The 25552-nt window shown below is 41.8% G+C and overlaps 1 protein-coding gene across 1 annotated transcript in view; it reads right to left on the minus strand.

Annotated features, from left to right (window-relative positions):
• PHACTR3 (phosphatase and actin regulator 3) overlaps window positions 1–25552 on the minus strand; it is a 212192-nt gene that overhangs the window by 77545 nt on the left and 109095 nt on the right. Inside the window, 3 exon segments of the mRNA XM_030212372.1 lie at window positions 1770–1923; window positions 16553–16797; window positions 17840–18110. Coding sequence (XP_030068232.1) covers window positions 1770–1923; window positions 16553–16797; window positions 17840–18110 — 670 coding nt within the window.

Consider the following 25552-nt stretch of genomic DNA (forward strand, 5'->3'; position numbering starts at 1 on the left):
CATGCGCAACTTAATTAGCTAACAAGCCAAATTTGGGTGCACAATTCTGGGCACCATATATAGAATCTGGGGGATTGTTTATAAAATACTAGCACATAGGCACGTTAGGGGCACTAACAATTGGCATTTACGCACATAAGTGCTATTCGATAAGGTATGCACCTTATATATAGAATAGCGATTGTGCCTGGGAATCACGCCTAACTTCAGGCACACCCATTTGCACCTCCTGAAATGTGGTGCCAATCTATGCACCTTCATTAGGTGCATATCCCTGTTATTCTATAACACGCGTTAATTTTAGGAACGGCCTAGTTACGCCCATGACCCTCCCATTTCTGCATTCCCTTTTTCAGATCATGCATGTTTTAGGCACGTACAAGCCTACTAAATCTAATTAGTGCCAATCATTGCTTGTTAAAAAGCCAATGATTGGTGCTAATTAGCTCATTATTCAACTAAATTGTGTGCTCAAATTGGGTGCAAGCCTAAATTTGTGCATGCAATTTTGGGCGACTTTTAAAGAATTAGAGGGTTAACACGTAACTGTGAGAGGGCGTGCATGTGGGCGGAGCATCAGCAATCCTTTGTAAGGGAGTATGTCTAAATTTTGGCACACCAACACAGTTTTGCACCAGCATTCTAATGCCAGCTTAGGTGCGTAACTGCGGACTTATGCTAGTATTCTGTAATGACGCCTAAGATTACCCCTTAATGCTGGCACTTATGCACATCAGAAGATCCAAGAATTTGGCATTTATGCACATAAGAGCAATTCTTTACATACCAGATTCGCTTAGGATTATATTCTATAAGTAGCTGTAAGAATCGGTGCTGAAAATTTAACGCACTTAGCACAATTCTTTAAAGAGTATGCATCCTTTATAGAATCACTTAGGCATACACTGCTCCTAAATGTAGGCATCTGCAATTAGGCCTGCTATGAGCAGTCTTAAATGCCAGTGCCTACAGTTAGGCGCAGTTTGGCCATATTCTATATCGGCGCGCATAACATTTGGAAACAACCCCAGAACCGCCCCTATCCACACCCCCAAATATGTATGTATGTTAGGATTTATGTGCACATGGTTATAAAATATGATATGCGCGTAAACTATTGCCAATTAGTGCTAATAATTAGTTATCACCCAATTATCAGCACTGATTGGCTTGTTATTCAATTAAGTTACGTATGTTAAATTGGGCGCATACCCAGTTTAACGTATGTAGCTCTTAGGGCCCTGTTCATTAAGCCGTGCTGTAGGCATGCAAACTTTTTAACACTCGCTAACGCTAGAGACACCCAAAGGAATATAATCGGTGTCTCTATTGTCAGTGCATGCTAAAACATTAGCGCGCCTACAGCGTGACTTAGAAAACAGGGCCCTTAGCGTCATATATAGAATCTGGCCCTTAGTACATAAGTATGAGAGCTGTACACATGGGTAGAGCTTAGGCAGTCCATGGGTATGTTGCCAAGACAAATGCAATTTATAGAATGCTATCAGTTACCCACATTGCATAGCACCCTTAGTTGCACCAACTTACGTCAGCTATTGATGTGTCATAAGTGGTTGCATCTCGATTTTAGCACAAGTATTAGGTGCACTTAAATGCCGGTATAGAGTTAGCACTATTCACACCCATTGTGGCACCTACATCTTGGTATCAAGCTATAGAATTGTCCCCATGCACTTATTTTCTGTCATTATGATTTCAGACGTTCCACTTCATGACACTAGAGAATTTGTATACATCGATGCACTTACTTGGAGAGTTTCATTTCAATCTGTTGCCGGATTTCCTGCCTTTCTTCATCAGTTCTTCTTGGAAATATGTTCCTGTCTTCCAGCTCCTGCTTGCTCGGCCTGTTCCTCAGCTTCACTGCCAGCAGCTCTTTCTTGCATTTCCTGGGCAAGGTACCTGAAATGCAGCATTTATGGGGACAGAGGGACACGTTCAGTTTCAAATCTATTTCATCAGCTCTTTTTTGAATACAGAAAGTGGAATTAGCATGTTTTGAAAATGATGAGTAGTGACTTGAGATCTAGATTTAATTTAATTTCAAGGCTTATATTCTGCCCTTTCAATCATCAAAATCATAAAAACTGGATTACAATAAAAAAAATCATACCAAAAACAACATAAAATAGAAACAAAATAATAAGATGTGGAAGGGGCATTTTCCTTGTGATGTCTAAATCCAACTGTGGACATGTTGCTGAAAATGTCCAAAAATCAAGTGGCGAACATAGTGATTTTCGAACCACAAAAACATCTCTTTTTGTTTCAAAAAAGGCCATTTCCTTGATGTTTTGTGGTACACTTTTCTTTTCTGACCCCCCCCCCCCCCCAAAAAAAAAAAAAAAATTTGTCCAAGGGAAAAACGCACAAAAACAAGCCATTGGGTTGTACCAGCATTCTTACCCTGGCCACACAGACATCCAAGCTGAGCAGTGGGGCACCCTAGTGGGCGCTCCAGCGAACTTCATATGGTCCCAGGTACACATCTCATTGTTAACCCCTTATATTGTAAGCCCTCCAAAGCCCACCATAAACCTACTGTACTCAACCAACCACTATTACAATACCCTTATGGCTGCAGGTGTCACCTATATGTGGGTACAATATGTTTGGTGGGTTTTGAGGGGCTCACACTTTCCACCACAAGTGTAATAGTTAAGAGTTGGATATGGGCCTGTGACCCCTTCTCTACAGTGCTCTGTACCAACCACTAGGCTACTCCAGGGACCTACTTGCTGCTCTAATAGGACTGGCCATAACATCTGACGCTGTCATAGAGGCTGGTATAATGTTTCTTTCACATCTTTGGGGGTGGGTGGAGGACAGTGACCACTGGAGGAGTAAGGGGATCATGCCTTAATCCCTCCAGAGGTCATTTAGGGCACCTTTTTGTGACTTAGTCGCGATTGAAACATGTCTAGAACAAAGCGTCTAACTTTTAGCCCTGGACATTTTTGCTTTGATCCATTATTATGACAGAAAAACATCCAAATTCTGGGAATGCCCAAATCCCGCCCCAACACGTCCCCTTGTGATTTGGATGCACTGCAAACTGCATAGAAAAACATCTTAAAAATGGGTTTCAAAAGTAGTGATATGAAGGTTTTGACAAACAAATGCCCATCTGTTGCCCACCTTTTGGACATTTTTCTATTTCGAAAATGTGCCCCATAATATACATAAAATTATTAACATCACAACTGTTCATAAGTTTCAAGTCTGTGCCAATGCCATTTTTTGACTCTGCTAAATCAGCCCCTCTGTATGTGTGTTACCAGGTAACCAGGGGAAGAAATGCATCCATTTTGGGTTTCCTTTCCTGAAGGATTAATTATCTAATCTCCAGCAGAACAAGGAAGGGCATCTTTGAGAAACAGCCACCAAAATGTTTGCAGGCATGGGACGGACTTATCATAGTCTTTAGGGATGTATCACACAATATCAGCTGCAGGAAAAGGTCACTACTAGGAAGTGTTATGTTCTGCTGTATTTTATTAGGCACGTGCAGTATGACGGGATTCAGGAACTTGTTTCTAATATAGAAGAATTTCTAAACAAATGGTGGAAAAGTACAAAATAAAGAGTTAAAAATTACTTGAATTTTAGAACCAAAACTAGAACTAAAATAAACAGAAGCTCCAATACCCCAGAGAAAATAAATCCAACCCAAACTCTTCAATATATGGCCATTTGTCTTTTATCCAAACAGTCTTAAAGAAGGTTCTTATATTAATCATAACATTATATTTTATACAGCTTTATTTATTTCAAAAGTCACTTCTATAGTGTAGTAATAGAGCACAGCAATCTTATCAAACACATATAAGACATAAACCAGCATACATTTCCCACATCATTAAAAACCTTATCCAATCCTTGGGAGTCAGTCCGTGGTGAAAATTACTGAAGTAAAACACCAGTAATTAGATTAGTCCAAGTTAGTTGATATCTTCCCATCAACTGAAAAAAAAAACCTCAGTCCTCACACACGGAAGTCCTTCAAAACTCCTCAACTCATTAGTTAATATAAAGTTGGGCAATCTTCACACATGCTGTTGTTTCATTCCTATAGTGATTTTATGTCATCCTTCAAAATCAGATCCTGTAACATCAAACTTAAAGGATCATCATTGGCTTCCAGTTAAATTTTGCATTCAATTCAAAATTTTGTAACTAGTATTTTGAGCTTTTCGTCATGGAACTCCATCTTATCTGTCCAGTTTGACTACTCCTTACTCTCCTGCATGAGTTTTGAGATCATTAAATGACCATCGCCTGGTGTTGCCAGGGCCTCGGAAAGCTCAGATGGAGAACACTCCTCACAGTGGGGGGTTTTTCTATGTTGTCCCATCACTGAGGAATTCTATGCTTCTGTCTTTGCACAGTGAGACCTCTTTGAAAAAATTTAAATCATTACTGAAGACCCGGCTGTTTGAACAAGCATACTCAAAAAAAAAAAACCTCCTGAGTGCTGGAACGACTCATATACTCAAGTATGTTTCTGTTGTTCTTACTACGAATGGTATGTATTCTTTACTATTATACATTGTAGTTATTTTTCTTTTCTTATTCATTGTTTATGATTTTGTTTTTTAGAAGTGTAAAACCGCCTGCTTGCCAGTTAAAGCAGTATAGTAAGTATGGATGAAATAAATAAATAAATAGAATTTAAGCAAAAGAGGATAATATTGCTACCTATTCTTCTGCACATAAACATCAGCCTCACAAAAATTTAATATGCAAGAAATGTTTACAAAGTTTGATATTTATATGCAAAAGAACTGGTGCTGATGTGTGGAGGAGTAGCCAAGTGGTTAGTGCAGCGGACTTTGGTCCTGGGGAACTGGGATCAATTCCTGCTGCAGCTCCTTGTGACTCTGGGCAAGTCACCTAACCCTCCGTCGCCCCAGATAAACCGCTTTGAATGTGGTTGCAACAACTGTAGAAAAGTGGTATATCAAGTCCCCTTCCCCTTCCTGACACTTTCATTTTCATTCTGACATGCGTACAAGAAACCGTGCTTAACGCAAAATCTTTTGTGTGCATGCATCCAGCAGGCTCCCCCTTATTTGCATTCAAGTTCTGCATAGATGAAATTTGCATGTACTTAGCTTGGTGCATGCCATGGTATTATGCCCGTGGTAGTAGCAGACATCCACAAGTGGCTCTCCCTATTACGTTCTGCATAGACCTCTCAGACAGAATAGGTATTCAACAAAACATCAACCAATGTCCACGTTGTTTTAATATATTGGGAGGGGTGGGGAGAGGCTCCTCACTTTGCTCTTTGCAGCTTTATGACTATTTCTGACAACCAGATGACTAGAAGCCGTTGTGAGTCCATCGGTGGCAAATTGTCACTCTGCATTCTGAGTTTTGTCCACTAGATGACACTCTGCTACCTTTTGCCATGCTGGAGGTCCACATGCGCAGAATAAAACCATTTCCATTGCTGCATGAAGTGGCAAGACTGTGCTTCTGGAAGTTAATCGGAGCTAATGAATAAGGAAGTGTTCAAATAGTAGATTTATGAACCAGAAAGCACTTAGAGAAAATGGGACGCCTACTGCACCAGAAAATTCCAGCCGACAATAAGAAAGCCTTCAAACCTATAAACTATAAAAACTGGTAATATCAAACCATGAAAATACTTTTATTATAAAATTAAATCAACATTAAAACAGCGTAATCTTAATATCCATCCACTCCTCATACAAAAAACTCATATAAATGATTACTATATAGTTTTCTTTCCTTATATAACTGACTAAGATCAAAGGGATATATATATATATGGGCTATATTTGAATGGAACCCATATTTGTATTTTAATAAGAAAACCTTGCCACAACATGTCCCGATACCACTGAATAAAATAAAAAAGGCAATTCTATAAAATGGACCTGTACTGCATACATAAATGTTTAAACTACTAGCGTACATGAACCTAGGTATGTATTTACGCACATACGTAAATGACCACACAGTATCTACAGTGGAGCGAAAGAGATATCAACCATCAACAAAATCATCTCCACATAGCTGGAGAATCACTCATAGAACCCACTGGAGAAAAAAGGACCCCAATATAACAAAAGCGGGTCCTATAAAACTTGAGATCTCACAAGCCAGTTAACTTGTGCTTTCCATTTGTGGTTTGTGACAGACCCTTTCCCACGGGTTGTTCTTGTGAGATAAGTGTTGTTTTAAGCCTGGTTGATGTCATCGGGAACGTCAAGCCCCCATCTTGCATGCTGTTCGCTGTACTGCAGGTTTTCTAATGATTGGTGAGACAAATGTTTAAGTTCTTTAAAGACTGTATTTTTCTTTTCTATTGAATATAATCAGTGGTGGCCCTATCAAACATATCTCTTGGATTCACATATTGAGATTGTGGAAAATTTAATATACGAAGATTTAAATTTCTAGTCAAGTTCTCTACGTTTTCTATTTTCTGATACAATACTAGTCAATCTCCTGATATTTGGGCTTGTTGTTCTTGTATTTTAACCATGCCTGTTTCCAAAGTAGTCTGTTTAATTAAGGCACCTTCAATCTTTTCTTTTATATCTCTTACTTGAGTAGCATTATTTAATGAAACTGATACAAAAGAAGCACAAACCTTATGCAAGGATTCGAGAGCAGTCCAGACAGAGTCCAGCGATATTTACTGGGGTCTCACTAGAGGTTGAATCGCTGAGGCACAGAGGGAAATTTCTTCTTGCGAACCAAGATTTTGAATCCCTTTCACCTTTACTTCCCCCGATGCCATTCCAGGAAGTCGCTGTTCTCCCTCCACTAACAATTGAGGAGTATCCTCAGAAATGGTCTCAACTGATGCTTCCACTGACGAGATCCGCTGCCCCTTTGAGTCTGAATTTTTCTCAATACTCGGTAGTATGATCGCGTGTGGTTGCGGTAGTGGAGGGGTAGCTGGTCCTAACGGACTGAGAAAAAAATCGCTCTCCAGAACGGGGCTCTTCCTTGCCCCATTAGCAGAAACGCCCGTATTCGGGGTCGATACCAAAAATGTTGAGATTGTAGTCTGTCACGATGAGGGGGCTATTAACTTCGGAAGGGGGGCCCCTTAGGTTTACCCTTCCTCTTTGGCATGCTCTTTCAAAAGGTAAAGGTATATTTTTAGAGTTTGAAGAGAGAGCAGTCATCTCATACAACCTGCTTTGTCGCCATCTTGGATTTTCTCTGCTTTGTGGAATGTTTAATCAGACTGACCTGCTGAGCCCCCCTCCCTCTCACAACAGAGAGTACTGAATTGCACTCCCCTCAATCCCTTCCCATTTCCGAACTGTTTATTTTTTTCCTGAACTGTATGTGAGAGACAAGTACTGTGAAGGGTTCAGAAAATAATCAGGAAGCTGTTTCTTTCCAAGCAATCTCTCAGCTTACACGTGGAGGGGCACAATCGAACAGCGCCGGCCATCTATATTTTTAATTTTTTTTTATTTTTTTTAATTACATTTGTACCCCGCGCTTTCCCACTCATGGCAGGCTCAATGCGGGGCTTACATGGGGCAATGGGAGGGTTAAGTGACTTGCCCAGAGTCACAAGGAGCTGCTTGTGCCTGAAGTGGGAATCGAACTCAGTTCCCCAGGACCAAAGTCCACTACCCTAACCACTAGGCCACTCCTCCACTCATATATGGGCGGCCATCTATTTGGCCGGCGCCGTAAACAGCGGTCCCCAACCGTATTATCGAAAAAGATGGCCGGCCATCTTTTGTTTCGATAATACGGTTGGGGCCGGCCAAATGTCAAAGATGGCCGGGTTTGAGATGGCCGGAATCGGTTTTCGCCGATAATGGAAACTAATACCGGCGATCTCAAACCCGGCCAAATCCAAGGCATTTGGTCGTGGGAGGAGCCAGCATTTCTAGTGCACTGGTCCCCCTGACATGCCAGGACACCAACCGGGCACCCTAGAGGGCACTGCAGTGGACTTCAAAAATAGCTCCCAGGTGCATAGCTCCCTTACCTTGGGTGCTGAGCCCCCCCAAAACCCACTCCCCACAACTGTACACCACTACCATAGCCCTTAGGGATGAAGGGGGGCACCTACATGTGGGTACAGTGGGTTTTGGGGGGTTTTGGAGGGCTTAACATTTACCACCACAAGTATAACAGGTAGGGGGGATGGGCCTGGGTCCACTTGCCTGAAGTGCACTGCACCCACTAAATACTGCTCCAGGGACCTGTATACTGCTGTCAGGGAGCTGGGTATGACATTTGAGGCTGGCATAGAGGCTGGCAAAAAAAAAAAATTTGGGTGGGAGGGGGTTGGTGACCACTGGGGGAGTAAGGGGAAGCCATCCCCGATTCCCTCCGGTGGTCATTTGGTCAGTTGGGGCACCCTTTTAAAGCTTGGTCTTGAAAAAAAAGGGACCAAGTGAAGCCGGCAAAATGCTTGTCAGGGCTGGCTTTCTTTTTTCCATTATCGGGCGAAGCCTGCCACCTCGTGAGCATGCCCCCGTCCCACCTTCGCTACCCTACTGACACCCCCTTGAAGTTTGGCCAGCTCCGCGACGGAAAGTAGTTGGTGCCGGCCAAAATTGGCTTTTGGTTAAACCGATTTGGCTGGGTTCAGGAGATCTCCGGCCATCTCCCGATTTGTGTCGGAAGATGGCCGGCGCTCTCCTTCGAAAATAAGCTGGATAATCACATAACTTCACTTTACACTAAAAAAAATAACTTTACACTGTAAAGGACTTGCGCAGCAACCCTCCCCCCACCCCCACCCACCCCTTTTGTGAGGAAGAAAGACACAATACAAAACAAACCTGTCAGTGGTTTGAAATGAGAACCCCCTTGACATGTCTCACCTTAAGGGTTGGAATAAGGTGCAAGTCTTCAACTAACAGAATATGATCAAGTATACGCGATGACTTTTTAAAATAAAATACTTTCTTGTTTATGACACTGCACTAGTGTTGGAGTGCAAGTCAAGTACAAAAAATACCTAAGCAGAATTTCTATGATCCGGAGACCGTAGGAGGTTTTGGCAGCATCACACCTCTGTTCAATGCCTCTAGAAAACATAATGAGGACCTCAAATGAAATCATGTAGAGGCATGGCTCAAGGGGCAAGATGCTTATACCTTACACAAACTCGCCCGCATTCATTTTCAAAGAAATAAACCCCATAGTCTCAAAGGTAGAATCACAGCGGCAAGCAGACTTGGTGGATTTTTCAGCACTGTCTTGATTTAACAATAGCTATAAATACATATTAACGATTATTGACATCTTATCGAAATACGCTTGGCCAGTGAGTCTAAAAACAAAAAGAGGTTATGAAATGGCCGAAGCCTTTGAAAAGGTATTTAGTTTAGGCCTCACACCTAAAAAAAATACAGACGGACAAGGGTAAAGAGTTTTTAAACAAACCTCTACAGATGTTTCTGAAAAGAAGAGGAATCCGCCATTTTTGCTACCAACAATGACATAAAAGCAGATGTGGTAGACAGGTTTAACCACATCCTAAAGTCTAAAATGTGGTGGTACTTCACATCATGTAATATTTTTCGCTATGTAGATGTATCACAGGCCTTGCAACACATTGAACCATATGGGGTAGCTAGGGTTACCATATGGCTCCAGAAAAAGGAGGACGGATTGAGCCAGCCGGGTTTAACTTCCATTGCTTTCAATGGAAGTAATTGAGCCAGCCGGGTTTTACTTCCATTGCTTTCAATGGAAAGCAATGGAAGTAAAACCCGGCTGGCTCAATCCGTCCTCCTTTTTCTGGAGCCATATGGGAACCCTAGGTAGACCTAGCGATGTAACACCTCTGAATTCTCTGCAGGTTTGGGAAACGATCTTTAGAGGTAATGCAAAACTAGAAACGGCCATCAAACATTTTGCATAAGGGGACCACGTAATACTGTAGGAAACAAAAGACGTTTTTCAAAAAGGATATGAACAGATGTGCCTTGCAATTAAGGCTTACAATTTAACATCTACCTTGGTCCATTCATACTGAGTCTTGCAATCCCACGTACTATCTTAAAGTGAAAGGAGCCAGCTTTCCTAGTAGACTGGCCACACAGGCATCCCAGCAGACCAGTGGGGCACCATAGGGTGCACTGCAGTGGACTTTACATAAAAGGTCCTAGGTACACATCTCACCATTACCGCCTTATATTCTATGTGAACCCTTCAAAACCCACAAAAAACCTAATAAAGAAGTCTAAAAGAGAATATGAAGAAAATTTTGACGCAGAGGCTAAAACTCACAGTAACAACTTTTTCAGGAACATTAGAAGCAGAAAGCCTGTGAGGAAATCTATGGGACTGTTAGATCACGGAGGACCAAAAGGGACACTCATGGAGGTCAAGGCCATAGCAGAGAAACTGAATGAATTCTTTGCTTCGGTCTTTACGGAAGAAGATGTAAGAGATCTGCCTGTACCAGAAATGGTTTTCAAGGATGATGATGCAGAGGAACTGAAAGAAATCTTGGTGAACCTGGAAGATGTACTGAGCCAAATTGACAAGTTAAAGAGTAGTAAGTCACCTGGCCCGGCTGGCATACATCCAAGGGTACTCAAAGAACTCAAGCATTAAATAGCTGATCTGCTGTTAGTAATATGTATCTTGTCGTTAAAATCATCCATAGTACCTGAAGATTGGAAGGTTTTTAATGTGATGCTAATTTTTTTAAAGGGTTCCAGGGGTGATCCGGGAAATTACAGACTGGTAAGCCTGACGTCAGTGCTGGGCAAAATAGTGGAAACTATTATAAAGAATAAAATTACAGAACACATAGACAAACATGGTTTAATGTGATAGAGTCAGCTTGGGTTCAACCAAGAGAAGTCTTGCCTCACCAATTTGCTTCATTTCTTTGAAGGCGTGAATAAACATATGGATAAAGGTGAGTCGGTTGATGTAGTGTATCTAGATTTTCAGAAAGCTTTTGATAAAGTTCCTCATGAGAGACACCTGAGAAAATTACAGAGTCATGGGATAGGAGGCAAGGTTCTGCTATGGATCAGGACTTGGTTATTGGACAGAAAGAGGATAGGGTTAAATGGTAATTTCTCTCAATGGAGGGGGGTGAACAGTGGAGTTCCGCAGGGATCTGTACTGGGACATGTCAGTGGTGTGCTGGTATATGTTTAACAACAGGCTCTCTCTCCAAAAAAAAAAAAGAACCCTGTAGATATGTATGTGACTATATTATACATTCTATTGGTACAAATGATATGCGCAGCTAATAATTTACAAATAATAGTAAAACAAACATTACTCTTTACTGTAAATTCCAAATGGGCAATTGATTTTCGCAGAATGCTTTGGTTGATTTTTGCCGCACTCTTGTTTCTGTAGCCAACCTATATTTGCTATTCATCCCAATCTGCTAATTATTTCCACAATACATTTATTGACATTAAATCTGACATATGACATACTATTTCTCACCCTATGTACCAATATACCCACTATTGGGAAACTGGAACAAGCTGGAATGTTACAGATTCCTACACAGACACTACATGCCAGTAGAATCTTTCATCTCAGTCGCACATGAAGAACATGGACAGACCCTCAACTGTTACAAAATAGGGGGCCACAAAAAACATGCAGACAAAAACTGGAGAACCACCAAGAAAGCCAGATTCTATATGTAGTAAAAATACTGGTAAAAGTAACAGAAATGCATTGTCTTCCATACTCTGCTAAATTCAAAATTAGAAAAAGATATTTATATAGACAAGATATATATTTCCAAAACACAAACAACCATGAGCAATATATTTTCAAAAAAAGCAAACAACCATGAGTAGCATATCCCCCTTTCCTTTCCCTCTTATCCATGAACAGCATGTCCCCCCCCCTCCTTTCCATCCCCTTCTATATGCTGTATTTCTCCCCTTTCCCTTCCCTCCATGTAGGATATGTTTCCTTCTCCTCTCCCTTCACTTCCTCTCATCCACCTGCTGCTTGTCCCCCATCTCTAGCCACCCCTGAGAGAGGATACACGGCTAAAGGTTCATCTAGGGTGGCATTACCTTTGTGTAGGCTCCGCTCTCAAACCATGACCCTGCCATACTCCTTTGAAATTTCTGCATACTGGGGAGTACACACATGCAAATAGAGACATTGTAAAATCACTGTTTGTATGTGTATGCAATCTAGATGTCTAAATGTTGCCATTTACAAGACTAGAAGCTTCTAAAATTACCTGTTTTGTGTCTTTATAAAACAGGCTTGAAATAGACACCTACTTGGTCGTCACACATAGGTGACCTGTTATAAAATTACGTTGTTAAGGTTATTTCTGCTGCTTCCTGCCACTCCTTTGGCTTTTAAACCTGATGTTTTCTTTTGGTTTAGCTTTTGATTTTTATTTCTTATTTTTTAGTTTAATTTCTTTAAAGCCTTCACACAGGAAAAAGTTCCTATTGTGGTTAGTTAGTTTTTTTTTTTTTTTTTGGGGGGGGGGGGGGGGGGGGGAGGTTCATCTGAAGGTAAAACACCAGAAGATAAGGGGCAAAAGGTCTGTTCTCCTTCTGTGCTAGTGACTCTCACTAGCAAAGAGCAGCCCGGTGATATTTTAAAGCTTTTCCCAGTTTTATTTAGATTAATTAACACCCTTCCTTGCCTTTCCAGGCTCCTTCCTTCACTTTTCCAAGCACAAGAAGGGCAGTAAGGCTGGAGTAAGCTATACTATCCTCCTACTCTCCTGCCCATGCATTCTCGACTCGACTGAACTGAAAATGGATGCCATGAGTTCCCACGGCAATCTCGCAAGACTGCCTCTGAAACTTGTGGAGTCAGCAGTCCTTTCAATACGGAGAGACAATGACTGAGTGAAGACTGCACTGGCAGGAGCGTAGGAGGATCACTCGTGCCCCAGCTAACCGCGCTCAACAACTGGCTTGCAACTATAAGAAAGTGACTATGAGCCGGAGCAAGCTAGCTCCAGCACACACACTGGGACCAGTGCTATTTAACATATTTATAAATGATATGGAAATCAGAATGATGAGATGAGGTGCTTAAATTTGTAGATGACCTAAAACTATTCAAGGTTGTTCAAACACATGCGGACTGTGAAATACTGCAGGAAGACCTTAGGAAATTGGAAGACTGGGCATCCAAATGGCAGATAAAATTTAATGTGGACGAATCTAAATGTGGGAACAAGATGGCTGCCGCTGCATAGAGCTGTTGTAACAGCGTTCCAACTTATCTGGGCAAAGCGATTTTCCCCTTTTAAAATGCCCCACACAAAGAGAAAAGGGGTGGTGAAGAAGGTTCCCTTGCCCTCCGCTACCTCAACACCAACCCAATTAAGTTTGGATCGATTTTTGACATCAATCTCCCAATTATCTAGGGAAGGTAGTACCGTAGTGGAATGCACCGGAGAAGCGGAGTCTCCACCGGTTGATGAAACCTCCCTCTCTCCTCCATCGCAGTTGCTTCCTCCGTGTCCGGCAGCGTCAGCAGCCCTTGGGGCGACCCCATACACCACCGGAAGTGTGGTTGGAGAGGCGCCAGTTGAGGGACCTGAGCTGCAATACTCGCTGCCGAGCCCTCAGAAGATTATCTCGGGGGAAAAACCGGAGATAAATTTAAATTTGATTTGGACTATGTTGAATGGAATGAATGAAACATTGCTAAAAACGTCTGGGGAAGTTCATGTCATGAATGAAAAATTTGAGGAATTGAAAGTAACGATAGAGCAAGTTAAAACAGAAACTTCAACAAAGATCACGAATATCCAGAAAGAAGTAGATTTTCTCCATGAATTTAAGGATGCAGCAATAAGAGATAGTGGCGATGTTCGGCGCAGAATCGAACAGATTGAGAACTATAATAGAAGATTAAACTTACGATTGCTTAATTTCCCAAAACTCCTAGGAAATTCCCCTTCTGATCTCTTTAGAAGATACCTAAATGAGATTCTAAAGTTTCCCCTTGAAAGTATGCCGCCAGTAAATAAAATCTATTATATTGGAAATCCTATGGAGAAGAATGGGGAAAAACAGAATCTGCAGCAAACAAATGGTAATTTGGACATATCTGCTCTATTAGAACAAACTTTGGATAAATGCACCGACAGGGCAACCCTCATAGTTTCTCTGGTATTTGAGCAGGACTTGAATGCCATTATGAGAAACTACTTTAAAAATTCCACTATTCCTTTCGGAGGAGAAAGGATATGGATATACCCAGACGTTACAAAGCAGACCCAGCAAAAAAGAAAACTTTTCCTGGCAATGAGAAAGAGGACATTGGAGATAGGGGGTTCTTTTTTTCTTGCCTATCCATGCAAATGTAATGTTAGTTGGGTTTAAATAAGTATGTTTTCTATTCACCAGAACAGTTAAAATCTTTTTTAGATTTAAAGCAACTTAAATAACATCTAAATAAGTAATTCTGATTGGGAGTATGCAGCGAATATTTCCTTAATATTTATTTCTACTTTGTAATCTTCTCTATTCCTTTGTTCCTCCATTTTTTTTTTTGTGTTCTGAGGAAGCTAACAAATTTTTTTATTTCTTCTTTGTTAATTAATTAGATGGTATAATTTCTTTGGCTGTATTTCATAAACAAGTTATGCTTGTTAATTATATTGAAATTAATAAATAAAATAATTAAAAAAAAAGAAATTTAATGTGGACAAATGCAAGGTAATAAACATTGGAAATAATAATCTGAATCATAGTTACCTGATGCTAGGGTCCACCTTGGGGGTCAGTACTCAAGAAAAAGATCTAGGTGTTGTTATAGATAATATGCTGAAATCCTCTGCTCAGTGTGTGGCAGCGGCCAAAAAAGCAAACAGGATACTAGGAATTAGTAAGAAAGGGATGATGAATAAGACCAAAAATACTATAATGCCTTTGTATCGCTCCATGGTGCGGCCGCACCTTGAATATTGCGTACAGTTCTGGTCGCCGTATCTCAAAAAAGATATAGCAGAATTAGAAAAGGTTCAAAAAGAGCAACCAAAATGATAAAGGGGATGGAACTCCTCTTGTATGAGGAAATGTTAAAGAGGTTAGGGCTCTTCAGCTTGGAAAAGAGACAGATGACAGGAGATATGATTGAGATCTGCAAAATCCTGAGTGACGTAGAACGAGTAGAAGTAAATTGAAATTTTACTCGTTCCAAAAGTACAAAGACCAGGGGACACTCAAGGAAGTTACATGGAAATACTTTTAAAACAAATAGGAGGAAATAGTTTTTTCACTCAATGAATAGTTAAGGTCTGGAACTCTTTGCCGGAGAATGTGGTAACAGCGGTTAGCGTATCTGGGTTTAAAACAGGTTTGGACAAGTTCCTGGAGAAAAAGCACATAGAGGCATATTTTCAAAGCACTTTGGGAGGCTAAGTTCCATAGGTTTCTATGGAACTTTGGGAGGCTAAGTGCTTTGAAAATGAGCTTGATAGTCTGCTATTGAGACAAACATGGGGGAAGCATCTGCTTGCCCTGGTATTTGTAGCATGGAATGTTGCCATGATTTGGGTTTCTGCCAGGTAACTTGCTTACCTGCCTTGGCCACTGTTTGGAAACAGGATACATGGCTAGATGGACCATTGGTCTGACCCGTTATGGCTACTCTACTGTTCTTATGTTCAGTTTATTATAGGTGTCAAGGAGGGATAAATTCCATAGAAGTGATTGTTCCTCTAAGGACCTAGCGAGGAAAGCCTCTTGAGTGACAGAAAATGTATGGTTGAAGTTGTTTAAAGTCAATTTATCTAAGTCACTAAGGACTTTTGTCCTGAGATTAATCTTTTTTTCCCCAAGGCTGGGGTTTAAAACTGGTGATAAAAAGGAAGTGATCTGTCCATGGGAGAGGAAGGGGAAGAACAATGGTACTTTCTGAATTGTAAGTTTGAGGTACTAATATGTGGTCTAGGACATGGTCCACTGAGTATGTAGGGTTATTGTTAGTTTGAACTAGATCAAGGTCATGTAGAATAGACTGAAAGTCAGAGGTGTAAGAGGCTTGACAGTCATTTAAGTGAATATTAACATTGCCTAAAGTGATAGGACAAGTAGCCATCAGAGAATGAGAGCTAACATGGGATTGCAGTAATTGAAAGGAACTGGAGATGATCAGGGGCGGTTGATAGATTATTTAAAAATCAACTGGAGCTTGAATATGCAAACAGAATGAAAGGGATTCCAAGGGTGGGACTTGTAGTTGGGAGAGAATATGAAGTTTGTAGGAAGAACAATATATTATAGCTAGGCCTCCTCCTCGCTGATGCTTTCATGGGGAGCTCAAGAAAGAATATCCAGGATGACAGGCTTGTACCAAATAAGCAGTTTCAGACTCCTAGAACCAGGTTTCAATAAGGCATAAGATATCTAAGCCACGTGCAAAGTCAGAACAAGTACTGATAAACAGAAAACAGTTATGCCTCCTTTCCTCTTATGTGTACGATAGTGATATGGGTGGCAGAATCTGTTCTACAATTGGCAGCTATTGGAGGAGAATAAGCCCTCTAAATGGAATCCAAGAAACCTGGAAAAACAACACTTCTTACCAGATATATTGCAGTCATTCAGAACCTCATCATCCTGGTATAAAATGGAATCATCCTTGTGTCCAGAATCCATGACAATATTCTCTTTGTTTTCTTCATACTCTCTGACTGAGCTCCATCTGTTATTGGGGTCACAGTCATGGCTCAGTGTGTTCTTCTCTTTGCCCTGTTCAATGCTGGATGTGCGTGATGGACAAAGATCTGCCCTCCTTTTAAGAGAAGCTTTGCTATCTCTTCCATGAAAGCTAGAAATGGAAACCGTTGGGGTTAGGTTGCAAGACCAAAGATTTTCAAAAGAGAATAGTAGAAATAACCTCTCATACTATGTCATTATACTCAGTACATTGGAATCAATAGGGAGTAAGACTCCTGTGTTATTAGAATATTTTAAGAGCCCATGGCATGCAGATACATCACTCAGTAAAGCTGGTTTGTGACAATGGGATCGTTCTGTGGAAATTACTAAAAGGATTTTTGTTGTCAAGAAGGTAAAATACAAAGTTCTGAGAAGATTAATGACAGCCCCCCCCCCCCCCCCGATATTCAAAAGCATTTAACTGGCCAGGATCAGCACCTGGCCAGTAAAATGTCCCATAACCAGCTATCCAGCAATATTCAGCAGGGGATAGCCGGCTATCCCCCCATTGAATATTGCCGGTTAACAGCTAGTGGGTAACCAGTTATATCGGGCAATATAACCGGCTATCCGCTGATTTTCAGCCCGAGTTTACCAGCCAAATATGGTCACTTGAAAACATAGAATATCTTTGGCTGGTTTCAAGATAAGTGGCTAAGTCTGACTATCTATGTAGCTGGTTATATTGAAACTGACTAAAAATAAACTGGATATTCAATGCCGGTCACTGGAAATGGCCCGGCATTGACTATCCAGCATCACCTTGGACCACGGGAGTTAGTCGGGCTAACTCCCACGGTCTGAATATCGGAAAGCATTTAGAAGGCAAATGGGGTTCACTAGGGTTAAGCAATAAAATTCAGGTCCAGGGTTACTGTTCACAAAGTCAAACCACCCAAGTGCCTCTTCATTGCCCACATGGGCCTGGGGAGCCCTATAAACCTATAAAGCGCCAGTGAATGTTCAACCAATCAAATCTCTCAACTAGCTGAACATTTGCTGTATATCCTTTTTGATCTAGTGTTACCTAATCATGAGGTATGGTGTTTTGTTGTTCCATTCTTCAGGAGATGCTCATGTTTGCCTAACAAAATTATAATGGAGTGAACAGTTATAGAGTGAAGTTGATTAAGTAGTTAGGAGTGGATTACCTGTCCTGCCGATGCTTGGTGGCCAGAGCCTTGTGCAGCTCCTCAATGACTCTGCTTGGAGGTAAGGGCAGGCAGATGGTAGCAAGGTGAGGAGACCCTGTTGGTGTTGGGTGTTGACCTCTGACAAGTGACCCATGGCCATCAGGACCTTTGTGGATAGAAGACTGGAAGAAATTGGCTTGTCCTGAGATATGAGAGGAACCAATGGTGGCTGAATTCCTTAGGATTGTGGAAGGAGGGGATATCACAGCTGTTTCATCAGCTTCACCTCCTACTAGAAGATAAACAGCAAAAACATAAAGTATTTTATATTGTAACATTGGGATACTTAGTATTTAAAAACTGATTTTATTGTCCATAGGTCAGCAATGATCCTCATTCTTCTGTATGGATGAGCAGAAGAGTGAAGGAGTAACCTAATGATTAGTGTAGTAGGCTGAGAACCTGGAGAACTGAGTTCAATTCCAGCTCCTTGTGACTCTGGGCAACTCAATTAACCCTCTGTTGCCCCAAAACCTAGACTGTGAGCCCACTAGGGACAGAGAGAGTGTACCTTCATATAATAAAACATAAACCACCTTCAAGAATCCCCCTTACTCTTACCCTTATCCGTGATATACTGAAAACACATAAAAGCTAACACCTGTCATCCTCTAGATCCCATCAAAAGTTACTCAGTAAAGACATGCAAAATGCACTTATACACAAGGAGTAAGGGTTTATGGATTTGATATACTGCCTTTCTGTGGTACAACCAAATCAGTTTACATATATTATATGCAGATACATAATATAAGGGTAAGGCTAAAATACTCCCTTTCTATAGTACAACCAAAGCTGTTTACATATTATATACATAGAGGGCCACTTCTAAGTCATTTCTCCTGGGCTGTGTTTTGTAGAAAAGGTTTTTCATGTGTCTTAGCTTGTGAGCACACTTGGAACAGAGAAAGTAGCCTGCATATAATAAAATGTAAACCACTTAAAAAAGATGGATTATGCAGAATAGACCCTGGGAGTTTTCGCTCTAGCAAGGGAATAGAATTGGCTGAGTCTATAGGAGAAATGGTGGTATGTTCTCATTGTTGACTGTGTGCTGCAGCCTTATCTCACTGTCAGAGTCATACTGGAAACAAAAGTAGTGATTGAAGTCTAAAAGGAGTGGGATCCCTAAATGTCAAGAGGATAGAAACCTCAGCTCAAACCAACTCTGAAATAATAATTGCACTTCTTCAGAAGGCATGGGGGTGGGGGTTGAATAGCCTTCATGGAGCAGCAATTATGACCCTATCTGCTTTACTGGGCAGGTTCCCCCTCAGCCATCTCTGAAGATGGCTGAAGAGCCCTAATCTCTTTAGCCTTTCCTCATAATAGAGGAGTTCCATCCCTTCTACCATTTTGGTAGCTCTTAATTGAACCTTTCCTAATTCTGCTATATCTTTTTTGAGATACGGCGACCAGAATCGAACACAATACTCAAGGTCATTTCAAAAGATTTGCATGGCATTTACTCGTATCAATATGTTACACATGCAGAAAGTATTGTATCGCCATTATAAAATTAGAAATAAATGAATACTTTTCCGTCATCCAGACCTTATCCACAATATGCACAGGTTTGAAGAGGGGCCATGTTGTGGGTGGGGTCTGGATGACAAGTATGCATGTATTTCCATATTGTGGTAGTGAACAGTACCTATGTAAACCAGGGAGACAGCCCCTGCCCTTATTAGGAAAAAGAGTAAAGTGCATCTTATTGAATTACCTTAAAGGAAAGGGGGAAGGTTGAGCCAGGGAAACTAAGGTCAGAAGAGAGAGAACCAGCCCAGTCACATAAGAATGATCCAGCAAGCCTCCTTATTAGCACAGTGGGGGAGATCTATATAAGATATCTAGAGCCCCAGGGAGGAGGGATGTGTCCTCCAGCAGAACTGATGCCCTGGAAACAATCCAAGCCTGAAGGAACATAGCAGGACATGGAAACAGAGTAAGACATATCCAACCCCACGGCCCAGGGGCGTAGCTAGGTGGGGCCACGGTGGCATGGGCTCTCGCAGATTTAGCCCTGGCCCTCCTGCTTTCACCCCCCACCCCCCGCCGCTGCCGACCCTCCCCACCATATTAAACCCCCCCGCCGCCGTCAGGTACCTTTACTGGTGGGGGTCCATAACCCCTGCCAGCCGAAGTCCTCTTCAGCGCCAGTCTCCGGCGCATTGCTGATCTGGATTCTGTTTCTGTGAGTCCTGACGCCCTGCACATAGGAACGTGCAGGATGTCAGGAATCACAAAAACAGAATCCAGATCAGTGAACGCGCCGGACTCGGAGACCGGTGCTGAAGGGGACCCCCACCAGCAAACGTACCTGGAGGTGGCGGGGGAGGGTTGGCAGCGGCAGGAGGGGGGGGTCAAAAGGGATGGGGGAGGGGCGGCGGTGCTGGGGGGGGAGGGTAAAAAATGGTGGGGTGGGCACGCCGGGGGGGGCTAAAATGTGCCCCCTCACCTCGGGCTCTGTACCCCCCTCCCACCAAAGTCTGGTTATGCCCCTGCCAAGGCCTTTGATCCAGACCCATGGAAGTTATTGAACAAGGTACCTCTTTGTTAAACTAAGAATTAAAGATTGATATTGAGCCTTAAAACTTTTTTTTCTTTTGCCAAGCAGCTGTGTGTGACTGTAACGTGCAAGTGTAGTCATTGCTAAAGAGGGAAATGCTGCTTAAACCTGTTTCCCTAGAGTTATAGTAAAAATAAAGTAAATGGAGCAGGGTTTTGGATTATTTATTTATTTATTTACTGCATTTGTATCCTCCATTTCCCACCCATTGGTAGGTTCAATTTGGCTTACATAATACAAGAGAGACAGTTACAAAATTTCACCTGGTTGAAGCGTAGCAATTAGTGCAATGGTCATTAGCAGCATAGTTTACAGGTCGTATGTGGAGAATAGGTAGTATATGCGAGAATGAGATATGCATCTTTGTTTCCCATTTCTGATGTTGATTCGGATATGTTTCAGTGGTTATGAGTTTATGCGGATGCAGAGGGGAGGAACTTCCTGAAAAGGTGCGTTTTTAGGTTTTTATGGAAGTTTAGGTAGTTGTTCGTGAGTTTCAGGTCTTTTGGCAGCGAGTTCCAGAGCTGGGTACCTATAAAGGAAACGCTTGAGGCGTATGACGATTTGTATATATCAGAGACTCCATTTATTTTTTAGGTGAGACTTTATTTTTCTACATCATGCTATTTCACTTATAACTTTCAATACACAGCTTTGTCCTCAGCTCCGACAGGCTAGAATAAAGACTTTTTTTTCATTCCTAATTCAGCTGGAAGAGTAGCCTCTGAGCAGCTACAACCTTTGAGCTAAGTGACCAGGAAGCGAGAAGTAAAGAAAACCAGTTGTAGAATATAGAGTAGAACTGAGTCTTTGGGGATATTTAAACCCAGGCTGGATAGGGGTCTTGGGAATCCAATAAAGGTTGCAATAAGGTAGCCTATAAGCAGACCTATAAAATGTTGAAGTCTGTGCTGTAAAAGCCTGAGGGTATTTAAAGGAATGATAATTCTACTTGGAACTCTGTTTTGAGGCAACTGAAGTGAACACAAATTTAACTGCAATTTGTTAAAAAGTCTGTTCTCAGTCCTGTTAGGCTGGAGTATCCAGAGACATAGAAGGGAGGTGCCGTGCTACCTACCAGAAAGCCCTAAGAAAAAAATATCACCGCCCTGCTTTCCAGAGGTGCACCTAGCGGCTCATCATAACAGTATTTAAAAAAGTAGACATTGGTATTTACAGGTGTGTCAGCTAACTGCTTGTTTGAACCTGGGATTTCCACAGCTGATTGAAGGGGAAATTGGCTTATTGGTGTTTAAAAGTCACCTAAAAAATTATAAAAAAAAAAGAGGGGGTAATATTTAACCCATGGCAGTCAGTGTTTTATTTAAACGCTGGCTGTTACAAGTTTTTCTATGCCGGCACATTCAGTGTCAGGCCATTTCAGGTTCAGCACTGTATATTTGGGTATTTAGCAGCTGCTGGAAGTTATTCAGGTGCCAGGTGCTGAATATCCGCAGTACCTGGATCACTCCTGGATCCGCCTTAGCAACACCCCTGGGCTGCCCTTGTACTACCTGCTAGTGCCAAGGCAGTCAAAGATTATCCAGATAATGTCGCATCACTGACTGGGCCTGGTGAGTGACTGAGAAAACAGCAGTGCTAACAATCTACAAGATCCAAGATGGTAATGAAAACTGAGCAGGTCAAAAGGATGGTAAAATAAAATTTATTAAAAACATGCAAACCAACAATGCCCCCAAGTGCCCAACACAAGCTGTGTTTCGCCCACACAAGGGCTTCATCAGGGGCTAAGTGGTATGGCAAAAGACTATAGTGGTCGTGAAGTACAGCAGAAACACAGCACGGATTTCTGACAGAGGCTGCCATCTTCTGGTTTTCTGCGGTACTTCAAGACCACTATAGTGGTAATCTTCATTCGCCTTATCACTTTGCCCCTGATGCAGCCCTTGTGTGGGTGAAACACGGCCTGTGTCGGGCATTTTGGGCATTGTTTGCATGTTTTTAATAAATATTATTTTACCATCCATTTGATCTGCTCAGTTTTCATTGCCATCTTGGGCCTGCTGAGTGCCAGGTGCTGCTACTTGCATAACTAGCTTTGAAAACTGATCCCACTTTTTTTTTCTTTCGCTTGGATCCTTAATTGACTCTTCCTGAATGTCCAGTTTTGTTAATCTGGGACTTACATGTTCAAAACCCTGACTAATTCTTTATTATTATTATTATTTTTTTTTTTTCATTTTCACATTTTTACAAGCATTTACTACTTGAATAGGTAATACAGTTAAGAAATGATCACATAATTAGGCAAAATAAAAGAGGAAAATATTACAAACTTATATTAGACCACCAAATTGGAGGGGCTAAGAGCCGTTATCTTAGGAGAAAGAAATTTAGTAAGTTATAGCACAAGATTGAAATAAAGCAATAGCAGATTAAACAAACCCCAAATATATATATAATCTCCCCACATCCTAATCTTAGGGCAAAACATAACGGTTTAGATTCAAAAAGCATTATAATAGTTTTTTCTGTAGAATAAATTGTTTTAGATGTTCGGGTTCAAAGAAAACATATTTTACCCCTAAATATTTAATGTTGCATTTACAAGGATAGTTCAAGTGGAATGAGGCTCCTAAAGACAAGTTTCAACACGAAGTGCTAAAAAGTCTTTCCTTCTATTTTGAGTTAGTTTAGTGACATCTGGGAATACCCAGATTTCCCCCCCATAAAATGGGGTTTGCAAGTTCTTCAAAGCCATCTTTCTAACGGATTCTAAGTCTTGAGGAAATATGAATGAAACCAGCAAGGTTTGCCGGTCGGTTATATCAGTTAACGAAGTTTCTAATAAGTCTGATACATTTAAATTCGGTTGTTCCATTTTTTTAATGTGCCCCTTTCCTGCTATACATGCTGCAGTCTACATGTGTATTTCCCAGGTCTTACCAAGGAGCTATGCAAAATCCAGTTTAACATGTGTGCCCTAAATATGTCAGCACAACTGAATGGGAAGTGAAATGTCTGCCATTTCCTAAAGAGGAAAATATCTGAAGAAAAAAAAATACAGTGAATCAAATGTGCAAAGGAAAATAACTTTTTTTAATGCAATTTTTCTTGTGCTGTTACAGTAAACAAACAGCACTGTAAAGTGACATGGAGGGGCATTTTCGAAAGGGACATCCACGTTTTGATGAGGACGTCCTCGAAAAACGTCCCATCCCGTATTTTCAAAACAAAATGGACGTCCATCTTTCGTTTCGATAATACGGTCGAAGACACCCAAATCCTGAAATTTAGGTCGTCCTTAGAGATGGTTGTCCCTAGACTTGGTCGTTTATGATTTTCGGCGATAATGGAAACCAAGGACGTTCATCTCAGAAACGACCAAATGCAAGCCCTTTGGTCATGGGAGGAGCCAGCATTTGTAGTGCACTGGTCCCTCTGACATGCCAGGACACCAACCGGGCACCCTAGGGGGCACTGTAGTGGACTTCCTAAATTGCTCCCAGGTACATAACTCCCTTACCTTGTGTGCAGAGCCTGCCCAAACCCACTACCCACCACTGTACACCACTACCATAGCCCTTATGGGTGAAGGGGGGCACCTGGATGTGGGTACAGTGGGTTTTGGCGGGCTCACATTTACCACCACAAATGTAACAGATAGGGGGGGGGGGGGATGGGCCTGCCTGAAGTGCACTGCACCCACTAAAACTTCTCCAGGGACCTGCATACTGCTGTGATGGACCTGAGTATGACATCTGAGGCTGGCATAGAGGGTGGCACAAAATATTTTTAAAGATTTGTTTGAGGTGGGGGGGGGGGGTTAGTGGCCACTGGGGGAGTAAGGGGAGGTCATCCCCAATTCTCTCTGGTGGGCATCTGGTCATTTCAGGCACCTTTTTGTGCCTTGGTAGTAAGAAAAACACAACCAGGTAAAGTCGTCCAAGTGTTCATCAGGGACGTCCTTGTTTCTTTCGATTATGGGTCGAGGATGTCCTAGTGTTAGGCACACTCAAGTCCCGCCTTCGCTACGCCTCCAATACGCCCCCTTGAACTTTGGCCATCCCTGTGACGGAAAGCAGTTGGGGACGTCCAAAATTGGCTTTCGATTATACCGATTTGGATGACCCTGTGAGAAGGACGTCCATCTTCTGATTTATGTCGAAAGATGGGCGTCCTCTTTCGAAATTGAGCCCAATTGTCAATTTATCCAAAGAACAGCTTCAGAAAAGACAGGAGATGGACCTCATTGCTCTGTCCAGTACAGGCACAGCGAGGGCAGTAGCAGTTTAATCTATACACATACATACATACATGCAAACATGTATATATACATGCATTGTGAGCTGGTCACAGACTCCAGGAGACACTCTCTCTCTCTCTCTCTCTCTCTCTCTCTCTCTCTCTCTCGGGCTCTAGCCTTCTTGGTAACTCACAGGAGTCTGCTTTCTGCCACCAGGCTTCTTATAAGGGTTTTATTAATGGCCATTTAACATACTCCTCATGGCTTATTTCTTCTTTAACATCAACATTTCTTCTTCTTTAACATAAACATTTTGTTCAAGTCAAATATAACAAAAAGGCACTTTTACTCAGAGCCTGCTACTTAAACCCTTCTCAACTTAAGACAGTTCCTAAAACTCAAACAGTCAAACACAAGCATCTACTTTCCTTCTCCAGCTGTCACCTTTTCCAGTGTTTCCATCTACTTCCTACAGCTTTCCACCACTCTCTTAATAAAGCTGCTTGCAACCCTCTCACACCTGGTTCAATTTCCCAATCAACTGCTGGCTTCTCACTCTCCTGCCTAGAGTCCTCCCTCTGACTCCGATTCCCTTGCTGCTGCAGTGCATTCTGGACCTTGTAGTTCCCTGCCTCCTCACAACATACATACATACACATACAAGCATGCATAAATACACATAAATATACACATAAACATACAAACACACATAGGAACTGAGTTCGATTCCTGGCACAGGCAGCTCCTTGTGACTCTGGGCAAGTCACTTAACCCTCCATTGCCTGCCGCATTGAGCCTGCCATGAGTGGGAAAAAGTGCGGGGTACAAATGTAACAAAAATAAAATAAAAAATATATCACTAAAGACCATGTTATTTGAAAATGCTTATCCCACG

This window comes from Microcaecilia unicolor, chromosome 8 (assembly GCF_901765095.1).
Source record: "Microcaecilia unicolor chromosome 8, aMicUni1.1, whole genome shotgun sequence".
NCBI classification, from domain to species: Eukaryota; Metazoa; Chordata; class Amphibia; order Gymnophiona; family Siphonopidae; genus Microcaecilia; species Microcaecilia unicolor.